Raw genomic sequence first — 18,261 nt, 5'->3', positions numbered from 1 at the left:
CTGAGGGCGGATGCGATTTCTGCGAGGAGCTACCGATGTCGACCCCTGCGGGCTCGACTCGGCCGTCAAAGCAGAAACCGCCACGCCGCTTACCCTCAGTCACAGCAGGAAGAAGCGCCGCCACAAAGGCTGCCGGAAACTGTGGTTGAAGCGACTGCCTCGCCGAGCCTCTCCTCGAAAGCATCGCTCACCCTCCCCGCCTCGGACGCCAGCAGTTGCCGAAGCGCCGCGACTGCTGCCATCTCGGATGACTGGCCGGAGGATAAGGGCTGCTGTTCCATCATGGCTTCGACAGCGAGGAGTGGACAGGCTCCCAAGCCTCCTCCTCAGCCCAGGAATCCAGCAGGACCCGCCCGAGTCGGCGGGAGTTAACACGCCTCACACAGGCCGCCGACCGCCTCGGGCTCGAGTGGTCACCGCCCCTGAGCAGGCACCCAACAGACTCGACGGCTGCTTTCTTCAAAGCCATCGCCGCTTACACCCGCTGCCCGGCCGCCCCTTCCTGCCGGAATTACATACGGAGCTTGCAAAGTCGTGGAACGCCCGCTTTCAGCCAGGACCCGCTTCACACGCCTCCACCTCTCTCGCCGGTGGACGGCGCCACTGAGAGAGGCTACTCCTCCATCCCCCGGTCAAGGACTCGGTAGCAGCACACCTTTGTCCGCCTCCGCGAGATGGCGCTCCAAGCCTGTGCTCCCGTCTAAGCCCTGCAGAGCGACTTCCGCCTATGTTGGCCGCGCTTATTCCGCCGCCGCCAAGCCGCATCTGCTCTGCACTCAATGGCCGCTTTACAGATCCTACAAGCAGACCTTCTTCGGGAGTGGGATGAGAAAGGCAGGCACCCAGAGGCTGTTACTGATCTACGGCGCGACAGACCTCGCCTTCAGGCTACCAAAGCTGCAGCCCAAGCTCTAGGGAAGTGCATGGCCTCGCTGACTGTGACCGAGAGACACTTATGGCTAACACTAGCCGACATGGGAGAAGCAGAGCTTCCACGCTCCTCAACGCACCGCCTCTCCAACCGGGTCTCTTCGGCTCCGCAGTGAGTGGCATTGTTGACCGCTCTCAGAAGTCCAGAAAGCCACCCAAGCCATGAACCTCTTCCTGCCGCTGCCGCTTAGCTCCTCTGCAGGCCGCCACGTGATCAGCCTCCTGCACGCAGCCTCTTCACAGCTCCAGTTCAACAATCTCAGACTTCTCAGCGTCGACAGGGCGGCCGCCTCGATCAAGGCTCAGACAGCCGCCGCAGACCGCCTCCCGCTGGCCTCGATCTAAGGTAACGCTGAAACCCGAAAGCAGCCAAGTCTTCCTAACTGTGTTGAACAAACGACGGCTCAGTCCCGCCAGGCCGGACCACTGTCAAAGCTTTACCCCTGTCAGTCCCCTTCTCTCAGGCTACTACAGTGGTGAATTTAGCAGCCAACAAGCCGGTGACACTGCCCGCTTGCTCAGACTCAAACGCCGCTTTCACGGCGACCCAAATAAATCTTGTAAAGAGCAAACATGTCTTATGTGTAGAAAAAGTGCCCACAACCCAGTGTTCGCCTCTACACACAAGCATAACACATCCCGTGCTCCCTATCAGAGCACGCCTCATAAAGCTGTTACGTAACCGCCGAAGGCCAGAGTCAATGAAGGCGCTCACAAATGCGCAGGCGCTACCATTCTCTGCCCGCTCTGTCACACCGACCAGCCCTATGTGTAGAAAATGTGCCCACAATCCAGTGTTCACTTCTGCACACAAGCACTGCATGTCTCGTGGTCCCCACCAGAGCACGCTCACATAAAGCGGTTACTGAACCGCCGAGCGCTTAGAGTCAATAAATGCGCCCGCAAATGCGCAGGCGCTACCATTCTCTGCCCGCTCTGTTACACGGCCAGCAACCATTCCTCTGTGTGTAAGTCCCGTGCCCATGACTATGCTTAGCGATCACGTAACAGATGTGACTCTTTCCCCATTCATTCCAATCGGAAGTCACTCACAAAACAGCCTGTTCATGCTGTCTCGCGAGCAATCATGCATGAACACACTAAACGCCGCCACACATTTTGTTCAGCTCTGTGTGCGGCAATCAGAGCTGAATTGGCCATTCACCCTCTAGCGCTACGCTTCAAAGCCGGGAAGCTATTCCAGGGATATCCAAGTGGGTGTTAAGCACAATACAACAGGGCTATTTGCTACAGTTCGATCGCCGCCTCGCCTCAGAGCTGCCTCGAAACCACTGTGAACACGGAAGCAGCGTGCATGCTTCGCTCAGAAATAGCAAGCCTTCTGTGCAAAAGGGCCATAGAAAAGTGCCACCCTCTCTGAGCGAAGTCGGGCTTTACAGCCGCTATTTTCTTGTTCCCAAGAAAGACGGCGGCCTCAGACCCATATTAGATCTCAGGGTTTTGAACAAGGTGCTTGCAAAAAGACCGCTCAAAATGCTTACAATCAGGAAACTCCTCACAGATGTGCGCCAGGGGACTGGTTTATTTCTCTCGATCTGAAAGATGCATACTTTCAGATTCAGATAAATCCCCGCCACAGGCCATTCTTGAGATTCGCTCGACGGCCAGGTTTATCAATACACCGTCCTCCGCTCGCCTGTCCTTAGCACCTCGCACTTTCACGGCGCATGGATGCGGCGCCGCACTCCCTGCGGAGTCAGGGTTTGCGAATTCTGAACTATTTGGACGACTGGCTGATTATGGCTCAGTCACATATGGAGCTTCTGTCTCACAGAGCAGTTCTCCTCAGCCATCTGAACAGTTTGGGTCTTGCAGTCAATTGGACCAAGAGCTCACTACAGCCCAGTCAGACCATTTCCTTCCTGGGAATAGAACTAGACTCCGTGGCAATGACGGCTCGCTTATCTACACAGCCAAGACGCCGTGTTCAGCTGACTCAGTCGCATCTTTTCAGATGAACAGCCTCACGCCTCTGAAGAAATTCCAGAGAGTGCTAGGTTACATGGCCTCAGCCGCAGCAGTACTTCAGCTGGGTTTACTGCACATGCCTCGCTTCAGCATTGGCTAAACACCAGCTGCCTCGCCGGGCTTGGGCCACAGGCCGCCAGCCCATCAAGGTGACTCAGACCTGCATATCAGCTCTGCAGCCCTGGACAGTGGCCGAATGGTATCAGCGGGAGTGACAATGGGAGCTGTATCTCGCCGAAAGTCATCTCGACAGACGCCGGCCCAACACGGGTTGGGGCGCCGTCCGCGAGGGCTCTCCGGTTTCGCCTATGGTCAGTTCAGGAAAAGCTCCTTCACATAAATTGTCTGGAAATGATAGCGGTCGAGCACGCCGCGGCGCTTTCTCCCGTCATTCAGGGTCACCACGCCCTGGTCCGCTCGACAACAGATCTGTGGTATCCTACCTAAACCGCCAGGGCGGTGTCAGATCCAGGAACCTCTTCCATCTGACAAAACGCATACTGAGTTGGTCCCAGTGCCACCTGCGCCGCTGAGGGCGACGCGACGCGCCAGGCCACCTGAACGACGGCCCGACAGACTGTCCAGAGACAATATTCCCCAGGGGAATGGTCCCTGCACGCCAAACAGTCCAGACGCTATGGCACCTATTCGGCAGAGCAGAGATAGACCTCTTTAGCGCCCAAAGAGAACTCTCACTGCCCAGTATTTTTCTCGAAGCGAGGACGCCGCTGGCCCAGGACTGGCCCAGACGCTCGCTACGCCTTCCCTCCCGCCTCGCTATTGCCACAGGTAATGCAGAGGATCAGGGAAACGGCCACCGGTGCTCCTCATAGCCCCGCTGGGGAGAATCAGACATGGTTCCCGGAGCTTACGCAGCTGTCACTGACAGCCTGTGGCCCATCCCAGTGAGAGCAGATCTCCTCTCTCAAGCTCAGCGGCACAATCTGGCATCCCCACCCAGAGCGCTGGGCGCTGCATGCGAGTGATCAACGACCACCCGCCGCTCTGCCAGAAGGAGTAATAAACACCATCATACACGCTAGAGCCCCTTCCACGAGAAGACTCTATGCGCCAAAATGGTCTGTGTTCTCAAAATGGTGCACCGACAGAGACCTGGACCCACGGACATGTGGGGTGTCGCCGCTGCTCAGATTTCTACAAGAGCTGCTGGATGAGGGCAGATCCCCATCCACGCCAAAGTGAGTGGCGGCCGCTGCGGCGCTCGCTGAACCCCTGCACGGCCAGTCATGGGGTAAAAACGAGCTGGTCATCCGCTTCCTCAGGGAGCTAGAAGGATGAACCCCCGCTACTCCATCGGTTCCTATCTGGGATCTTTCTATAGTTCTCGAAACTATGAAAGCCCCCTTTCGAACCACTTCAATCCGTGGATTTGAAATACCTTTCACTCAAAACCGCTTTTCTGACTGCCCTGTCATCAGTCAAACGCGTGGGAGACCTTCACGCGCTGTCTGTCAGCGCCGCGTGTCTTGAGTTTGGACCAAGTGACTCTAAGGTCATTTTAAAGCCTAGACACGGCTATGTTCCCAAGGTGATCGGTACTCCTTTCAGAGCACAGGTCATTTCCTATCGGCGCTGCCAGCACCGGATAGCGAACGCGACGCCAATCTCCTTTGCCCGGTCAGAGCACTGAGATTGTATACTGCACGCCCGCTGCTTTCAGACGCCCGAGCAGCTTTCGCTTCGCTCGAGGGCGCACCAAAGGTCTCCGCCTCAAACAGACACTATCTAGATGGATAGTGGACGCTATTGCTGCTGCATACGCGTCAAAAGATCTGCCATGCCCGCTGGGCATTAGGGCTCACTCCACTAGAGGCATGGCATCCTCGTGGGCATGGTCCAGCGGAATTTCCATTCACGACATATGTGTGGCAGCGGGATGGACTTCCCTCCACCTTTGTCAGATTTTACAATATGGAAGTGCCCGCTCTGCAGGCAAAACTACTAGCGGTTTAACACGCTACAGCTCCCCTGGTGAGCTGCACTGATGGGACACATTCCACACAGACCGCACCGCCGCTCTGTCGCTCCCGGCCCTACTATGTGCTTATGTATTACACAATCAATGACCCGCATTCTTGCCGGCCAAATATTATTTCCCCACTCATAAGGGCTCCCCGGTCCCCCTTAATTCCCTGGGGCTTATACAGTGGATGCTTGACGCGACGGGCGCTGACAATGGGTTCCCGTGAGCGTAGTTAGCTTACGTAATACGAGAGAACCTCTCGTAAGAGAACGTATCGGTTACCTAACGTAACCTCGGTCTCTCTAGATGAGGGAACGAGTATTGCGTAGCCGGCCGCGTTCAGCGCCTACAGCTTAACTTTTCGCTTCAGTCAATGAAAACCAGGGTTCCAGCCTACTGAACTACGCTTATATGCACTCTAGTCACGCCCTTTTGGCGGCTTTGATGCAGTGAGCGCGCGGACGCTTCTCATTGGATGCGAGTTCGCCCAAGCTCGTCTATAGGCTGCAGCAGTTGCCGCAGAGCAACCTATGAGCTCGCTAGCTAGCCCGCTCAAGGTCTGCAGCTGCCGCGACTGCGCTGATAATGGATACAAAAATTAAGGATAATTTTTGGCTTCAATATCTCAGAAAAGATGAATCTTTCCCGTAGCGTAAGCTAGCTTACGCAATACTCGTTCCCTCATCTAGAGAGAACCGAGGTTACGTTAGGTAACCGATACGTTTTTGTGATATAAAAGAATGAGACAAAGATAAATCATGTCAGAACTTTTTCCACCTTTAATTTGACCTATAACGTGAACAATTCAATTGAAAAACAAACTGAAATCTTTGAGGGGGAAAAATAAAAAAACTCAATAACCTGGTTGCATAAGAGTGCACACACTTAAACTAAGTTGAAGCACCTTTTGATTTTATTACAGCACTCAGTCTTTTTGGGTAGGAGTCTTTTAGCATAGCACATCTTGACATGGCAATATTTGCCCACTCTTCTTTGCAAAAGCGCTCCAAATCTGTCAGATTGCGAGGACATCTCCTGTGCACAGCCCTCTTCAGATCACCCCACAGATGTTCAATTGGATTCAGGTCTGGTCTCTGGCTGGGCCATTCCAAAACGTTAATCTTCTTCTGGTGAAGCCATGCTTTTGAGGATTTGGATGTGTGCTTTGGATTGTTGTCATGCTGAAAGGTGAACTTCCTCTTCAGCTTTCTAACAGATGCCTGAAGGTTTTGTGCCAAAATTGCCTGGTATTTGGAACTGTTCATAATTCCATCCACCCTGACTAAGGCCCTGGTTCCAGCTGAAGAAAAACACCCCCAAAGCATGATGCTGCCACCACCATGCTTCACTGTGGGTATGGTGGTCTTTGAGTGATGTGCAGTGTTGTTTTTGTGCCAAACATACCTTTTGGAATTATGGCCAAAAGGTTCAACCTTGGTTTCATCAGACATAACACATTTTCTGACGTGCTTTTGGGAGACTTGATTGAGTTTTTGCAAACTTCAGCCGGGCTTGGATGTTTTTTTATAAGAAAAGGCTTCCGTCTTGCCAACCTACCCCATAGCCCATTCATACGAAGAATACGGGAGATTGTTGTCACATGTAGCACACAGCCAGTACTTGCCAGAAATTCCTGCAGTTCCTTTAATGTTGCTGTAGGCCTCTTGGAAGCCTCCCTGACCAGTTTTCTTCTCGTCTTTTCATCAATTTTGGAGGTACGTCCAGTTCTTGGTAATGTCTCTGTTGTGCCATATTTTCTCCACTTGGTGACTGTCTTCACTGTGTTCCAAGGTATATCTAATGCTTTGGAAATTCTTTTGTACCCTTCTCCTGACTGATATCTTTCAACAATGAGATCCCTCTGATGCTTTGGAAGCTCTCTGCGGACCATGGCTTTTGCTCTGAGATGCAACTAAGAAAATGTCATGAAAATCCTACTAGAACAGCTGAACTTTATTTGTGATTAATCAGTCACTTTAAATGATGTCAGGTGTGTAATGACTTCTATTTAACATGAGTTTCAATGTGATTGGTTAATTCTGAACACAGCCACATCCCCAGTTATAAAAGGGTGTGCACACTTATGCAACCAGGTTATTGTAAGGTTTTTCATTTTCCCCCCACGAAGATTTCAGTTTGTTTATCAGTTGAATTGTTCACATTATAGGTCACATTAAAAGTGGAAAAAGTTGTGACATGATTTATCTTTGTCTCATTCTTTTACATCACAAAAACCTGGCATTTTAACAGGGGTGTGTAGACTTTTTATATCCACTGTGTGTGTGTGTGTGTGTGTGTGTGTGTATATGTATGTATATATATATATATATATATATATATATATATATATATATATATATATATATAATATATATTATTATTATTATTAATATATAAGTAAATTCATGAAATTACATGTTTATGAGTAATGCAATTCTGTTATGCACGTTTCCCCAACACAGAGTATTTTTATCTCCGATGCCCTGATCTCGCAGACTCCGTTTTGTCCATCTACTATAGACTAAGACTTGCTGCTTTGTTTTATTAAAGATTACATTTTGTATTATCAAAACTAACCATTTTCTCTTTTCCCCCTCTCTCTCCTTTTGTATGCATATTTTTTTACATATATGTACAGCTGAAGGCAGTTCATGTGTATTGCTGTGCTTGGCTGAACCTGTTGCTGGTATTGAGAGGGCTCTCTTGGTCTCATTAATGGACATGGTGGGTCTGGACCAGTGCAACCCAGACCTCCTGACCCCCCTCACACAGTCAGACAGTCTGAAACTGCTGGAGACCTCCCAGGAAACACAACTGCTGCAGTTGCTCACAGCCGAATCTGATGCACAGGACAACACTGCTGCAGCTGTATCTGCATCTGCTTTAAAGGTTGAGACACAACATTGTTCCTTTCATGTTTGTTTTTTGTCTTCATGTTTCATGTGAGAAATCATGATGCTGCTTATTAAATGGCCATATTCTAAAAGATTTTAGCATATTTTTGTTTTCTTCCTTGACAACCTCTGTAATGCTAATAGTTTGGTTTATTGGTAATGGTAATTTAGTTTTACATGACCAATTTAACACTCTCTGATCCTGTTACCAAAACTGAAAGAGTCATAAAGACACCCGTTTCAGTACAACACCGCTCTCAGAAGAGTTTTTTGAAAAAGTGGACGTGGCAAGCAGCCGAGTGTATGGGAAGAGGAGAGAGAACACGCCGGCTGTCTTTTTCATATATTAAGCTTTATTTCGGTTTGAGTTAAGAGTATCTAAGTTTCTCACAAATGCATACTGTAATTCAAAATTACATGCATCAAAATGCAGGTAATTTAATATCTGTGATGTCCAGTAAATGCACTTATAAATGATGAGCTGTTTGTATTTGTACAATTAAAATGCATGTAAATGCACTTAAGGATTTTTTTATAACCTTAAAGACTGTTCACATCATCCTTGATTCACAAATATGTTGTTTGTTCGGTTAACACACTCACAGTAAGGACGGGGACGGTGTTTGTTATGCTGTGACTACTGTACCGCATCAGACTTTGTCTGTTTCAAACGAGTCCTAGTCTGCCTCCATAAATTGATAAACTCTCCTACTAAAACTGCTTGTTGCACACAAGCATGATGAATACTGTAGCATGTTGCTTTGTTAGCTTAACAGCAGAAAACATGCTGCTCTCTTGTACCTTTGGACCATGCAACCTCTTATTTGTGACCAATGCCTCTGACTTGCTGAGAAAGCACTCTCATGAATAAACTTGAGAGAAACCAATGTATGTAATGTGTAGGTGTTCAAATCTAGTTAAATCTTGACCCTCCCCCCATTTTATACACATGTTTATATTGATATGTGAAACATATGTCACATCCACATTATATTTTCGCTGATTTCAAAAAAGGAAAAATAAATAGCTAGAAAACATCTCTAGATTACCACGTTCTTTTGAAATTAAAATGAATGCATGCTTTCATTGTATTACATAATCTGGAACACGTTCAGATATGTTAACACCTAAACAAATTGATGTTTTAGTATTTCTTGACTCTTTAAGACTTTCAAATGTAAATGTATGTCAGTACATCAAGCTCTGTCATTTAAAAAGAGCAAAAAAAATCCTGTTTTCCATGATATGGCAGTTATAGAACTGTTTGTTTGTCTCTACAGTCTCAGGAGTCTGATATTCAGCTGAAGTCAGTCTACACGCTGTGCCACAGAAGAGCTCAGGGTTCAAACAGTATTTTCATGGCACCCACACCCGGGCCAGAATGGACACCGTATCGTCACTGCGGTCCCACACGCAGGTACACAAGATCAAAACTCTGTTGTGTTTGCCCAACTGTGACCGCATAAGTTAAATTCTAAATGTGGCAAACAGACTTCAGTTATGCTAATGAATGATAATGATTGGCAAAAGAATGGTTTATTGTGAGTTTTAGTATTAATAAAGGTGAAACTCGAAAAATTAGATTATCGTGCAAAAGTTCATTAATTTCAGTAATTCAACTTAAAAGGTGAAACTAATATATTATATAGACTCATTACAAGCAAAGTAAGATATTTCAAGCCTTTATTTGATATAATTTTGATGATTATGGCTTACAGCTTATGAAAACCCCAAATTCAGAATCTCAGAAAATTTGAATATTACATGAAATCAATAAAAAAAGGATTTTAAATACAGAAATGTCGGCCCTCTGAAAAGTATAATCATGCATATGTACTCAGTACTTGGTTTGGGCCCCTTTTGCATTAATTACTGCCTCAATGCGGCGTGGCATGGATGCTATCAGCCTGTGGCACTGCTGAGGTGTTATGGAAGACCAAGATGCCTCAATAGCGGCCTTCAGCTCTTCTGCATTTTTTGGTCTCATGTCTCTCATCTTTCTCTTGGCAATGCCCCATAGATTCTCTATGGGGTTCAGGTCAGGCGAGTTTGCTGGCCAATCAAGCACAGTAATACCATGGTCATTGAACCAGGTTTTGGTACTTTTGGCAGTGTGGGCAGGTGCCAAGTCCTGCTGGAAAATGAAGTCAGCATCTCCATAAAGCTTGTCTGCTGAAGGAAGCATGAAGTGCTCTAAAATGTCCCGGTAGACGGCTGCGTTGACTCTGGACTTAATAAAGCGCAGTGGACCAACACCAGCCGATGACATGGCTCCCCAAACCAACACAGACTGTGGAAACTTCACACTGGACTTCAAGCATCTTGGATTGTGTGCCTCTCTATTCTTCCTCCAGACTCTGGGACCTTGGTTTCCAAATGAGATGCAAAATTTGCTCTCATCAGAAAAGAGGACTTTGGACCACTGAGCAACAGACCAGTTCTTTTTTCTTTAGCCCAGGTAAGACGCTTGACATTTGAAGCCCATGTCCAGGACCCGTCTGTGTGTGGTGGCTCTTGATGCAGTAACTCCAGCCTCAGTCCACTCCTTGTGAAGCTCCCCACACATTTGAATGGCCTTTTCCTGCCAATCCTCTCCAGGCTACGGTCATCCCTGCTGCTTGTGCACCTTTTTCTTCCACACTTTTCCCTTCCACTTAACTTTCTATTAATGTGCTTTGATACAGCACTTTGAGAACATCCAACTTCTTTTGCAATTACCTTTTGAGGCTTTCCCTCCTTGTGGAGGGTGTCAATGATGGTTTTCTGCACAACTGTCAGGTCAGCAGTCTTCCCCATGATTGTGAATTCAACTGAACCAGACTGAGAGACCATTTAAAGGCTCAGGAACCCTTTGCAGGTGTTTAGCTGATTAGAGTGTGACACTTTGAGCCTACAATACTGAACCTTTTCACAATATTCTAATTTTCTGAGATTCTGAATTTGGGGTTTTCATAAGCTGTAAGCCATAATCATCAAAATTATATCAAATAAAGGCTTGAAATATCTTACTTTGCTTGTAATGAGTCTATATAATATATTAGTTTCACCTTTTAAGTTGAATTACTGAAATTAATGAACTTTTGCACGATATTCTAATTTTTCGAGTTTCACCTGTAAATGTAATTATTTATTAAACAATCTTTTTTTTTTTTACTATAAGCTCTTTGAGGCCATGCATTATAGTTATTTTACCACAGTTAAGGTTTTTTTATACGTTCCACATTTTGTAAAATCTCTAATGCACAGCCTCAAATGGCTTATTGCTTTAACATAACCTCAGCATTCTCTGTACATCAGTCTTAATTAACCATCATTCAACTGTATTTAGGCTTATTCAGTTTCCGCCTCCACCCTCGAAAGGAGCCATCACCATTACGACGGAGGACCTGGAGTGTTTAGACAGTGGCGAATTTCTTAATGATGTCATCATTGACTTCTACCTCAAGTAAGAATAATCACTCATTGGTCACGGACTCAATATATCATTGGAAGGAGTTGAATTAGTTCCAACTACTCATTCTAAGTTAATTGATAAGGTGTGAGGTTAAAAACAGACTTTTGACTATTGGCTTGAAGTCTGGTTCATTTAGAGCTATTTCTGAAAAAGAGCAACTCACTTAAATAAGAAAAGGTCATTTGTGTGACGTAATGTGCCTTCAGTTTTTTGCATAATGTTTAGGGGCCATTACATCTGAAATTACACAGTAACTTTGAATGCGGAGGATATAGGTATCCTTTCTTTTGAATGTATTCCGAAGATTCAAAACAGCTAACATCGCAATATTTGGGGAATCTAGTTACTAGTTCTTCTTGGAAGCGCTCATTTTAGTAGGATGTTAACTGGTAAAAACCTGTGCACCCTGACTCCTGGAAATTGCTTAAAGCCAGCCGATCAGATTGAAGATTGCAGTTTTAAGAATATGTTTCCCAGTGTTTTGGGCAAAATGCCCATAACTTTTCCATCCACAGTCCATTAGACATGGTTTGCCTTTAACAAGGTCTATATTTAAAATTCTAGTCGATCGTTCAACAGTATTAATGCTGTGTTCGATTCAAAGTTGATTGTGGGGGCTTGATTATTTTAGACCTCTGACCATGTAGCGTTCTTTTGTCTGGTGCTTGAGCGGTGACAAATGAAGAAACAAAATGATAGCAATTGTTTTGCAGGACAGTGAAACAATGGAGTACGTATATAATTTAGCATGCTTGACTGACCTGTCTCTGCTAAACTTTGACTCATTGATGCATTTATTTGCTTAAAAGTGAATATTTATAATTTACTTTCTGCATCCCGGTGAAACTGGAGTTGTAGATTTCTGCACAAGTTGGATGTCCAACATCAAGTGGCATTCTTTTGCACTTTTTCAAGTAGGAAGTTGAAAATTCCAATTTTCCGAGTTGAATGGAACATTTACAGTTAAGTACTGTCAAGATATTTGATATTCCTTACATGTTTGAAGTGTATGTGTTTCATACTGTTTTGTATGTGTGTATTTTAGGTATCTTTTGGTGCAGAAGGCCCCACAGGCATCAGTAGCCAGATCACATGTTTTTAGCAGCTTTTTCTATAAACAGCTCACACGCAGAGACAATGCTAACGAGGACAGCATAAGCACACCGTGAGTATGTTTTTACATGTATTTATGCTTATGTACAGTTCCTGAATTCCTAAAATAAGCTGTCTTCCCTTCGATAATTATTTTTATTGATAATATTCAGTGGCGAGTGTGTCTTGTTTAATTTTACAAATTTATGATTGGATATGTTCTTTCAGAGCTCAGGTCAGAAGGCATCAGCGAGTAAGGACATGGACCCGTCATGTTGACATCTTTGACAAAGATTTCCTTTTTGTGCCTGTCAATCAAGAGTGAGTATTGTCTGTATATGTCTGAATATATATGTATACATCCATTGGCCCCAAAACGTATTAGGACACTTTAGCCACACTTAATTTTTTTTTTTTTGCAGATGCCACTTGACTTGGTGCTTTGTTTCTAATTCAATGACATTCATGCATTTTTAAGTCTGGCTTTGTGTCCAAATATTGTACTAGTTCCATTTTAATTATTTTTGGAGTTCAGTGAAATGTGTGCGCCTTCCTTTAAGTCATTCATTTTTGCAGGATGGAATGAATTCTGTTTGTGTGTTTATATCTATTATTTATTCATTCCCTTTTATTGACACATTATTGCTATAAGTGTGTTGTTATATCATGTCTGTTTATTGTTTCAGAGCTCACTGGTATCTAGTGGTGATCTGTTTCCCCGGGTTGGAAGAGCCCCATTATGTGACTAGGGATGGCAGGGAATCTGTGCTGGGTGATGGGTTGGAAGGTTTGGGTGAATTCCGTTCTGAGGGTGAGATCCAGGGAGACAACAAATCCAACAGTGATGAGGACAAAGATCCAGGTTAAATGTGATTCTTTATTATGTAGTTTTTTTTAACAATATTGTATGTACTAGATGTCTTTGATCTGGAACACTCCTTTTTCTTAATCTAGATGACAGCTGCATAAAGCCAAGTACATCTCCTGATCCTCCGGTTAGTCACATAAACAATATTAACTGGCAGGACTTGCCAGTCAGACATGTTGGATTTTATTCCATTTGATTGGATTTCATTTTATTTGCTATAGTTTGTACAGACACAGTAACGGCAGACTCTTGTGCCTCTTTTTCTCTCTGTAGAAATGTACAGAAAGTACCTGTAAGAGACACATTTTCTGTAAAAGGTATGTGTGTTTCTAATTGCTTTAAATATATCTCTATTGAAGAGAGAATTTATTTGCGGAAAAGATAATGGTTAAGGTTTTCAAATAAAACCTGCTCTGAAATACTTCTTGTTTGGTTTTATTGCAAACTTTGACTTGTACAGTATGGTATTACGATAAGAAATTGCAGAACTACATAATACATATTTGGGGATTGTTTATTTTCTATTGTATTTTTCTTTTGATGTATTTTCTTCATTGCCTTTTATTGTACATTTTTATTTAATTGGTTGTTTTATTATTAAGTCTTGCAGATAAAAGCATTTCACTGCTTATTATGCCACATGAGCATGTGACAAATAAATGATAGGTTGAAGGAGGGTGGTGCGATTGGGAAATGCTTTATGAGCGGAGATCATACCTGGAAGTGCCACACAGCATGTTCGCTGCCTGCCAGGCCACATCTCCGATCAGACTAACATTTTTACTATTTACTGCTGTCTTTAAATGCTGAGAATTGAGGATTTTTTTTTTTTTACTCTTTATTTTTTCCAGACCATGTATTCTCATCATGGACTCTCTGAAGTTGTCGGTTCATGAGCGCATCTTCAAACTCTTGCGCGAGTGAGTGTTATACTCTGACTGCAGTCAAACTATGTCATGTTTAAAAAAAAATCTTAATTTCTAAGATGCCAAGTAGGGATGGGAATTGTAAGGAATACTGGTTCTTATTTCAAATCCACTTAAATTTGTTCCCTGGCAATTACATTGACAACTCTTTTAGTACTTGTGTTCTCAGGCATAAATATTATATCAGCATTTGCATACACCAGTGTTATAAGGTCTATTTGGTTCTGATTTCAGCCCTTAATAATTAGAGTTATAATGTGTCAGTTGAATATTTGTAATTACATAAATTATGTGTTCTTTTTAAGATACCTACAGATTGAGTGGGAGGTGAAGAGAGGTAGTTATCGTGACTTTAGTGTTGACCACATGGTTGGTTCACACTGTAAAGTCCCTCTACAGGACAACAGCAGTGACTGTGGCCTTTACCTGCTTCAATACGCAGAAAGCTTTTTACAGGTAGGCCTAAACCCATTAGTTAAGCCAGCTTTTTAAATATACAATGTGTGTTACTGCCTGCTTTGACCGCAATGCCTTTCAGGATCCTGTGGTACACTTTGACTTGCCTTTGAGATTGGAGCTCTGGTTTCCACGGCAACAGGTGCGAGGGAAACGGGAGGAGATTCGAGATCTCATACTACACCTGTACCGATTTCAGCAAGGCTCTTTTGGAAATGAAGCTCTAGAAAATAGAATGGATGATGGAAATGTGAATCAGTAGTTTCGCTTTTAGGTGCGCAAGATTGTTTTTTGCTAGATTTATTTATATTTTAAGTGTTTTTGAACCTTTTATATCATTTTATGCTTTTGTATACATTGTTGGAAAATTTTTAGATATAAATAAATGTCAAATGCCAAATGAGGATAAATTGTGTTTCGTCTTTTTAAAGGAATAGTTCACCCAGAAATTTGTATTCTCTCATCGTTTACTGGAACTCGTATGATTTCTGTGGAATTCAAACTTATTTATTTTTAAGAGTGTATAAGGTGTTTTTGTCCATACAATGTGAACTTTCAAGCTTCAAAAAGTATATAAAAGCAGTATAAAAGTATAAACTTTATCTGTTTGAATTTTAGTGTTTCAATATTTGTGTGTCTATTCAGGTAAAGCCTAAATTAGACTTTGGTCAGATATGAATGCTAGGTGTATGCGCACAGGACACGTGATGCAAATTTCATCAGCAGAGTGCTCGAGCACTGAATGCGTGTGCGTGAAGAATTATTTGCACTAATTGGTGGGTCCACAAGGTGGCGATATTCATATTTGAGCTGTTGCTGTCATGAAGATTTGCTAGAAGAAAACGTAATCGCTGGTTAACACCAGGAGACAAAGGTGGAAACAACAACAGTGGGGGGGCTGTGGCTCAGGTGGTTGGCTGCTAATCGCAGGGTGGGCGGTTTGATTCCTGGCCCACATGACTCCACATGCCGAAGTGTCCTTGGGCAAGACACTGAACCCCAAGATGCTCTCAATGGCAGGCTCTGCCACCATTGGTGTGTGTGTGAATGGGTGATTGGGACACAGTGTAAAGCACTTTGGTAACCTTTAAGGTTAAAAAAAAAAAGTACTATATAAGTGCAGACCATTTACCAGTGGATGTGTTTACCAGTGGATTTACCATGTTAGCATCCCAGACTTTCTTTGAAGGGTTCATATAATGAGGAATCAAATCAGAATGTATGTGATGTCTGTTCAGAAGTATTTAACACTTGAACACATAACCACTCACATTTACACACATATGATGCACATAGACCCACCCAGAAGGAGGAAAGATACTTAACCCCAGAAGAACTAATAAGAAGAGTAAAATGTGGGACAGTCTGGCAGATCTGGCAGTTTTAAAACAAGGTTGCTGAAATATGGGGAAACAAAAACTATTGGACCTGACAACAGCAAATCAGCAGACCGTGTGTAAGAGCAGTAAAAAGCCTATAATCACAGGGTCAAGGGTATATTGAGATGCCCTTAGAGTAGGCTATCACACACTGTGTGCATGTCCAAGTTCATGCAGTTGTTTATTTCATCACGTGTTTGTACTCTCTTTACAGTGGCTTTGGATTGTAATAAATAAAATGTAAGAAAAGACCTGAGCGAACAGCCAGGAGCACATGGTTAGATAAGCTGTCCGGTGTTGCATGAGTTGTTCTGATTGGTCAACTCAGTCGGAGTGGTCAAGGAGACCTGTGAAAGGGCACTTTTGTGTACGGATTTACTGTATGGTTTAACACTAATCAGACAGTTAGATTGAGATTAGAAAGATTTACAGACCACCAACCCTCTTCTAGTAATCCCAGCAGTCCATTCTGTGTTCAGTGTTTGTCTCTGTGTTTTGTTTATTTGTAAAGATGGACAATATAGCATCAAGTCAACAAACACCGATTTAGACATTTGCAGAGTGTCTGCTGGTTTGTCAAGATGATTATAAGAGTAGAAACTAATGTGTAAGCTATCTGCACGGTTTAATGTCTTAGTGTCTTGTGTATTAGCTACTTGCCCTTTGAAATGATGAGATGTCATTGGCTGTCTTTGGAATGGAATGCTGGGCTGCTAATTACTGCACCGATTACGCTGTATATTGCAAACAATGAGGAATGGTATGCATAATGCTAAACATTTCAAACAGTATGCCACATTATTGTCATATGAGCTTATTGGGTTGCATGTTTGATTTAGTAAGTGGCATTGAGTTATTAGGCTTGGAAATCAAGAAAAAAAAAAATATATATACTGTAAAGAATTTTTTGACAGTCGGTTCTGTTAATGGCCCTTGGACACTATACAAACAGCGTAATACAAAGACAAAAAATAGATCATTTCTATTGCATTTACCGCACTGTTTGCAAGCAACAACAAACATATAAAGCGACCTGAGCTGGTTCTTTTTAATGAATTCATCAAATAGGCTCATGGTCTATCCATTTCAATCAGTCTAACCACTCACTCACTGAATCTTGTTGCTCTCTTACAAGTACTAAAAGATTTGTCAATGTAATCGTCAGGGAACAAATTTAAGTGGATTTGAAATAAGAACCAGTATTCCTTACAATTCTCATCCCTACTTGGCATCTCAGAAATTACGTTATTTTCCATTTTCGATCCAAGTTTGTGTAAAAATATCTTTCAGAAATCCAATCAAATAATGAATCAAGAGAGAGATGTTAACAATCACAGCCGATAGTGTTTCTGGTCCATTTGGCACACCTGAAATGGTAGATCAATTGAAGCATGTTGATTTGTGAATGATTGGACACTGAATTCTCTATGCTCTATGATGCATGTTTTGCAGAGATAGTAAGAGTAGTATGTTATTATGCTATTCTAATAATAATCTTAATGTTGTATGTGTGTTTGTATGTTGATGAATATTTTCAGTCCTTTTTTTTTGTCACATTAATTAATGGGAAGACATGTCTGTGGTGTCTTATATTTGTGTTGATAATCATACACACATATTATATTTTCATGGGAATGTCATTTACTGGGAAGTAAATTTAGACTCAAGTTGATTATACCCTTTCTTATAATCTCTCTCAGCTCATTAGACACAACTTCCAAATGCCTACAGGTGGTGATCTATTTCTAAGGACACACTCACTAACCACCTGGGCAGTAATTGTATTGTGGCTGATAAATCAGTGGGTGAGCACTGGGGGGGTTCTTTAAAGTGCCAAATCCTCTGTCTTAAAAGTCATAACCTTTGTGCATGTCACGCACTGACACATCTCCTCAAAAGACCAATTTCTGCAACAAAACCACATTTAGAAATATATTTCGAAAAATGGCCCTGGATATTTGACACAATATAGTCACGCCCCTACCTGTCAGTGAAATAAGTTTCCTGAGAAATAACATCTCTCTCTGTGACTGATCTACCCTTTGTAAACAGCAAAAAAGTACATGGGTGGGGCAGTTGTTGATTAGCTAATGAAAACACTAGGAGGAACCTCTCTTCCTGTCAATCATTTAGCTGACAGGTCTTGTGTGAGCAGGATTTTGAAGAAGGTGAGTGTTTGAAAGGATTCCCATCCAAATGTATCAATTAAAAATACACCCTTCACAGAATACAACAGAAACAATCGCCAAACAGCTGTTTACTTCACACTTAAATGTTCTAAACCAACCC

General features: G+C 43.4%; 1 protein-coding gene across 1 annotated transcript in view; it reads left to right on the top strand.

Moving 5' to 3' along the window:
- LOC127659031 (sentrin-specific protease 7-like) overlaps positions 1 to 15,003 on the top strand; it is a 29,535-nt gene extending 14,532 nt beyond the window's left edge. The window contains exons 11-21 of the mRNA XM_052148652.1: positions 7,542 to 7,792; positions 9,078 to 9,214; positions 11,126 to 11,242; positions 12,297 to 12,416; positions 12,572 to 12,664; positions 13,030 to 13,205; positions 13,298 to 13,338; positions 13,485 to 13,528; positions 14,063 to 14,131; positions 14,443 to 14,593; positions 14,676 to 15,003. Of these exons, the coding sequence (XP_052004612.1) occupies positions 7,542 to 7,792; positions 9,078 to 9,214; positions 11,126 to 11,242; positions 12,297 to 12,416; positions 12,572 to 12,664; positions 13,030 to 13,205; positions 13,298 to 13,338; positions 13,485 to 13,528; positions 14,063 to 14,131; positions 14,443 to 14,593; positions 14,676 to 14,855 (1,379 nt within the window). The 3' untranslated portion in view covers positions 14,856 to 15,003. The remainder of the gene's footprint in view (positions 1 to 7,541; positions 7,793 to 9,077; positions 9,215 to 11,125; positions 11,243 to 12,296; positions 12,417 to 12,571; positions 12,665 to 13,029; positions 13,206 to 13,297; positions 13,339 to 13,484; positions 13,529 to 14,062; positions 14,132 to 14,442; positions 14,594 to 14,675) is intronic.
- The last annotated feature ends 3,258 nt before the right edge of the window (positions 15,004 to 18,261 follow it).

Source organism: Xyrauchen texanus, chromosome 18, assembly GCF_025860055.1.
Source record: "Xyrauchen texanus isolate HMW12.3.18 chromosome 18, RBS_HiC_50CHRs, whole genome shotgun sequence".
NCBI classification, from domain to species: Eukaryota; Metazoa; Chordata; class Actinopteri; order Cypriniformes; family Catostomidae; genus Xyrauchen; species Xyrauchen texanus.
This window is presented reverse-complemented; position numbering and strand designations above follow the sequence as displayed.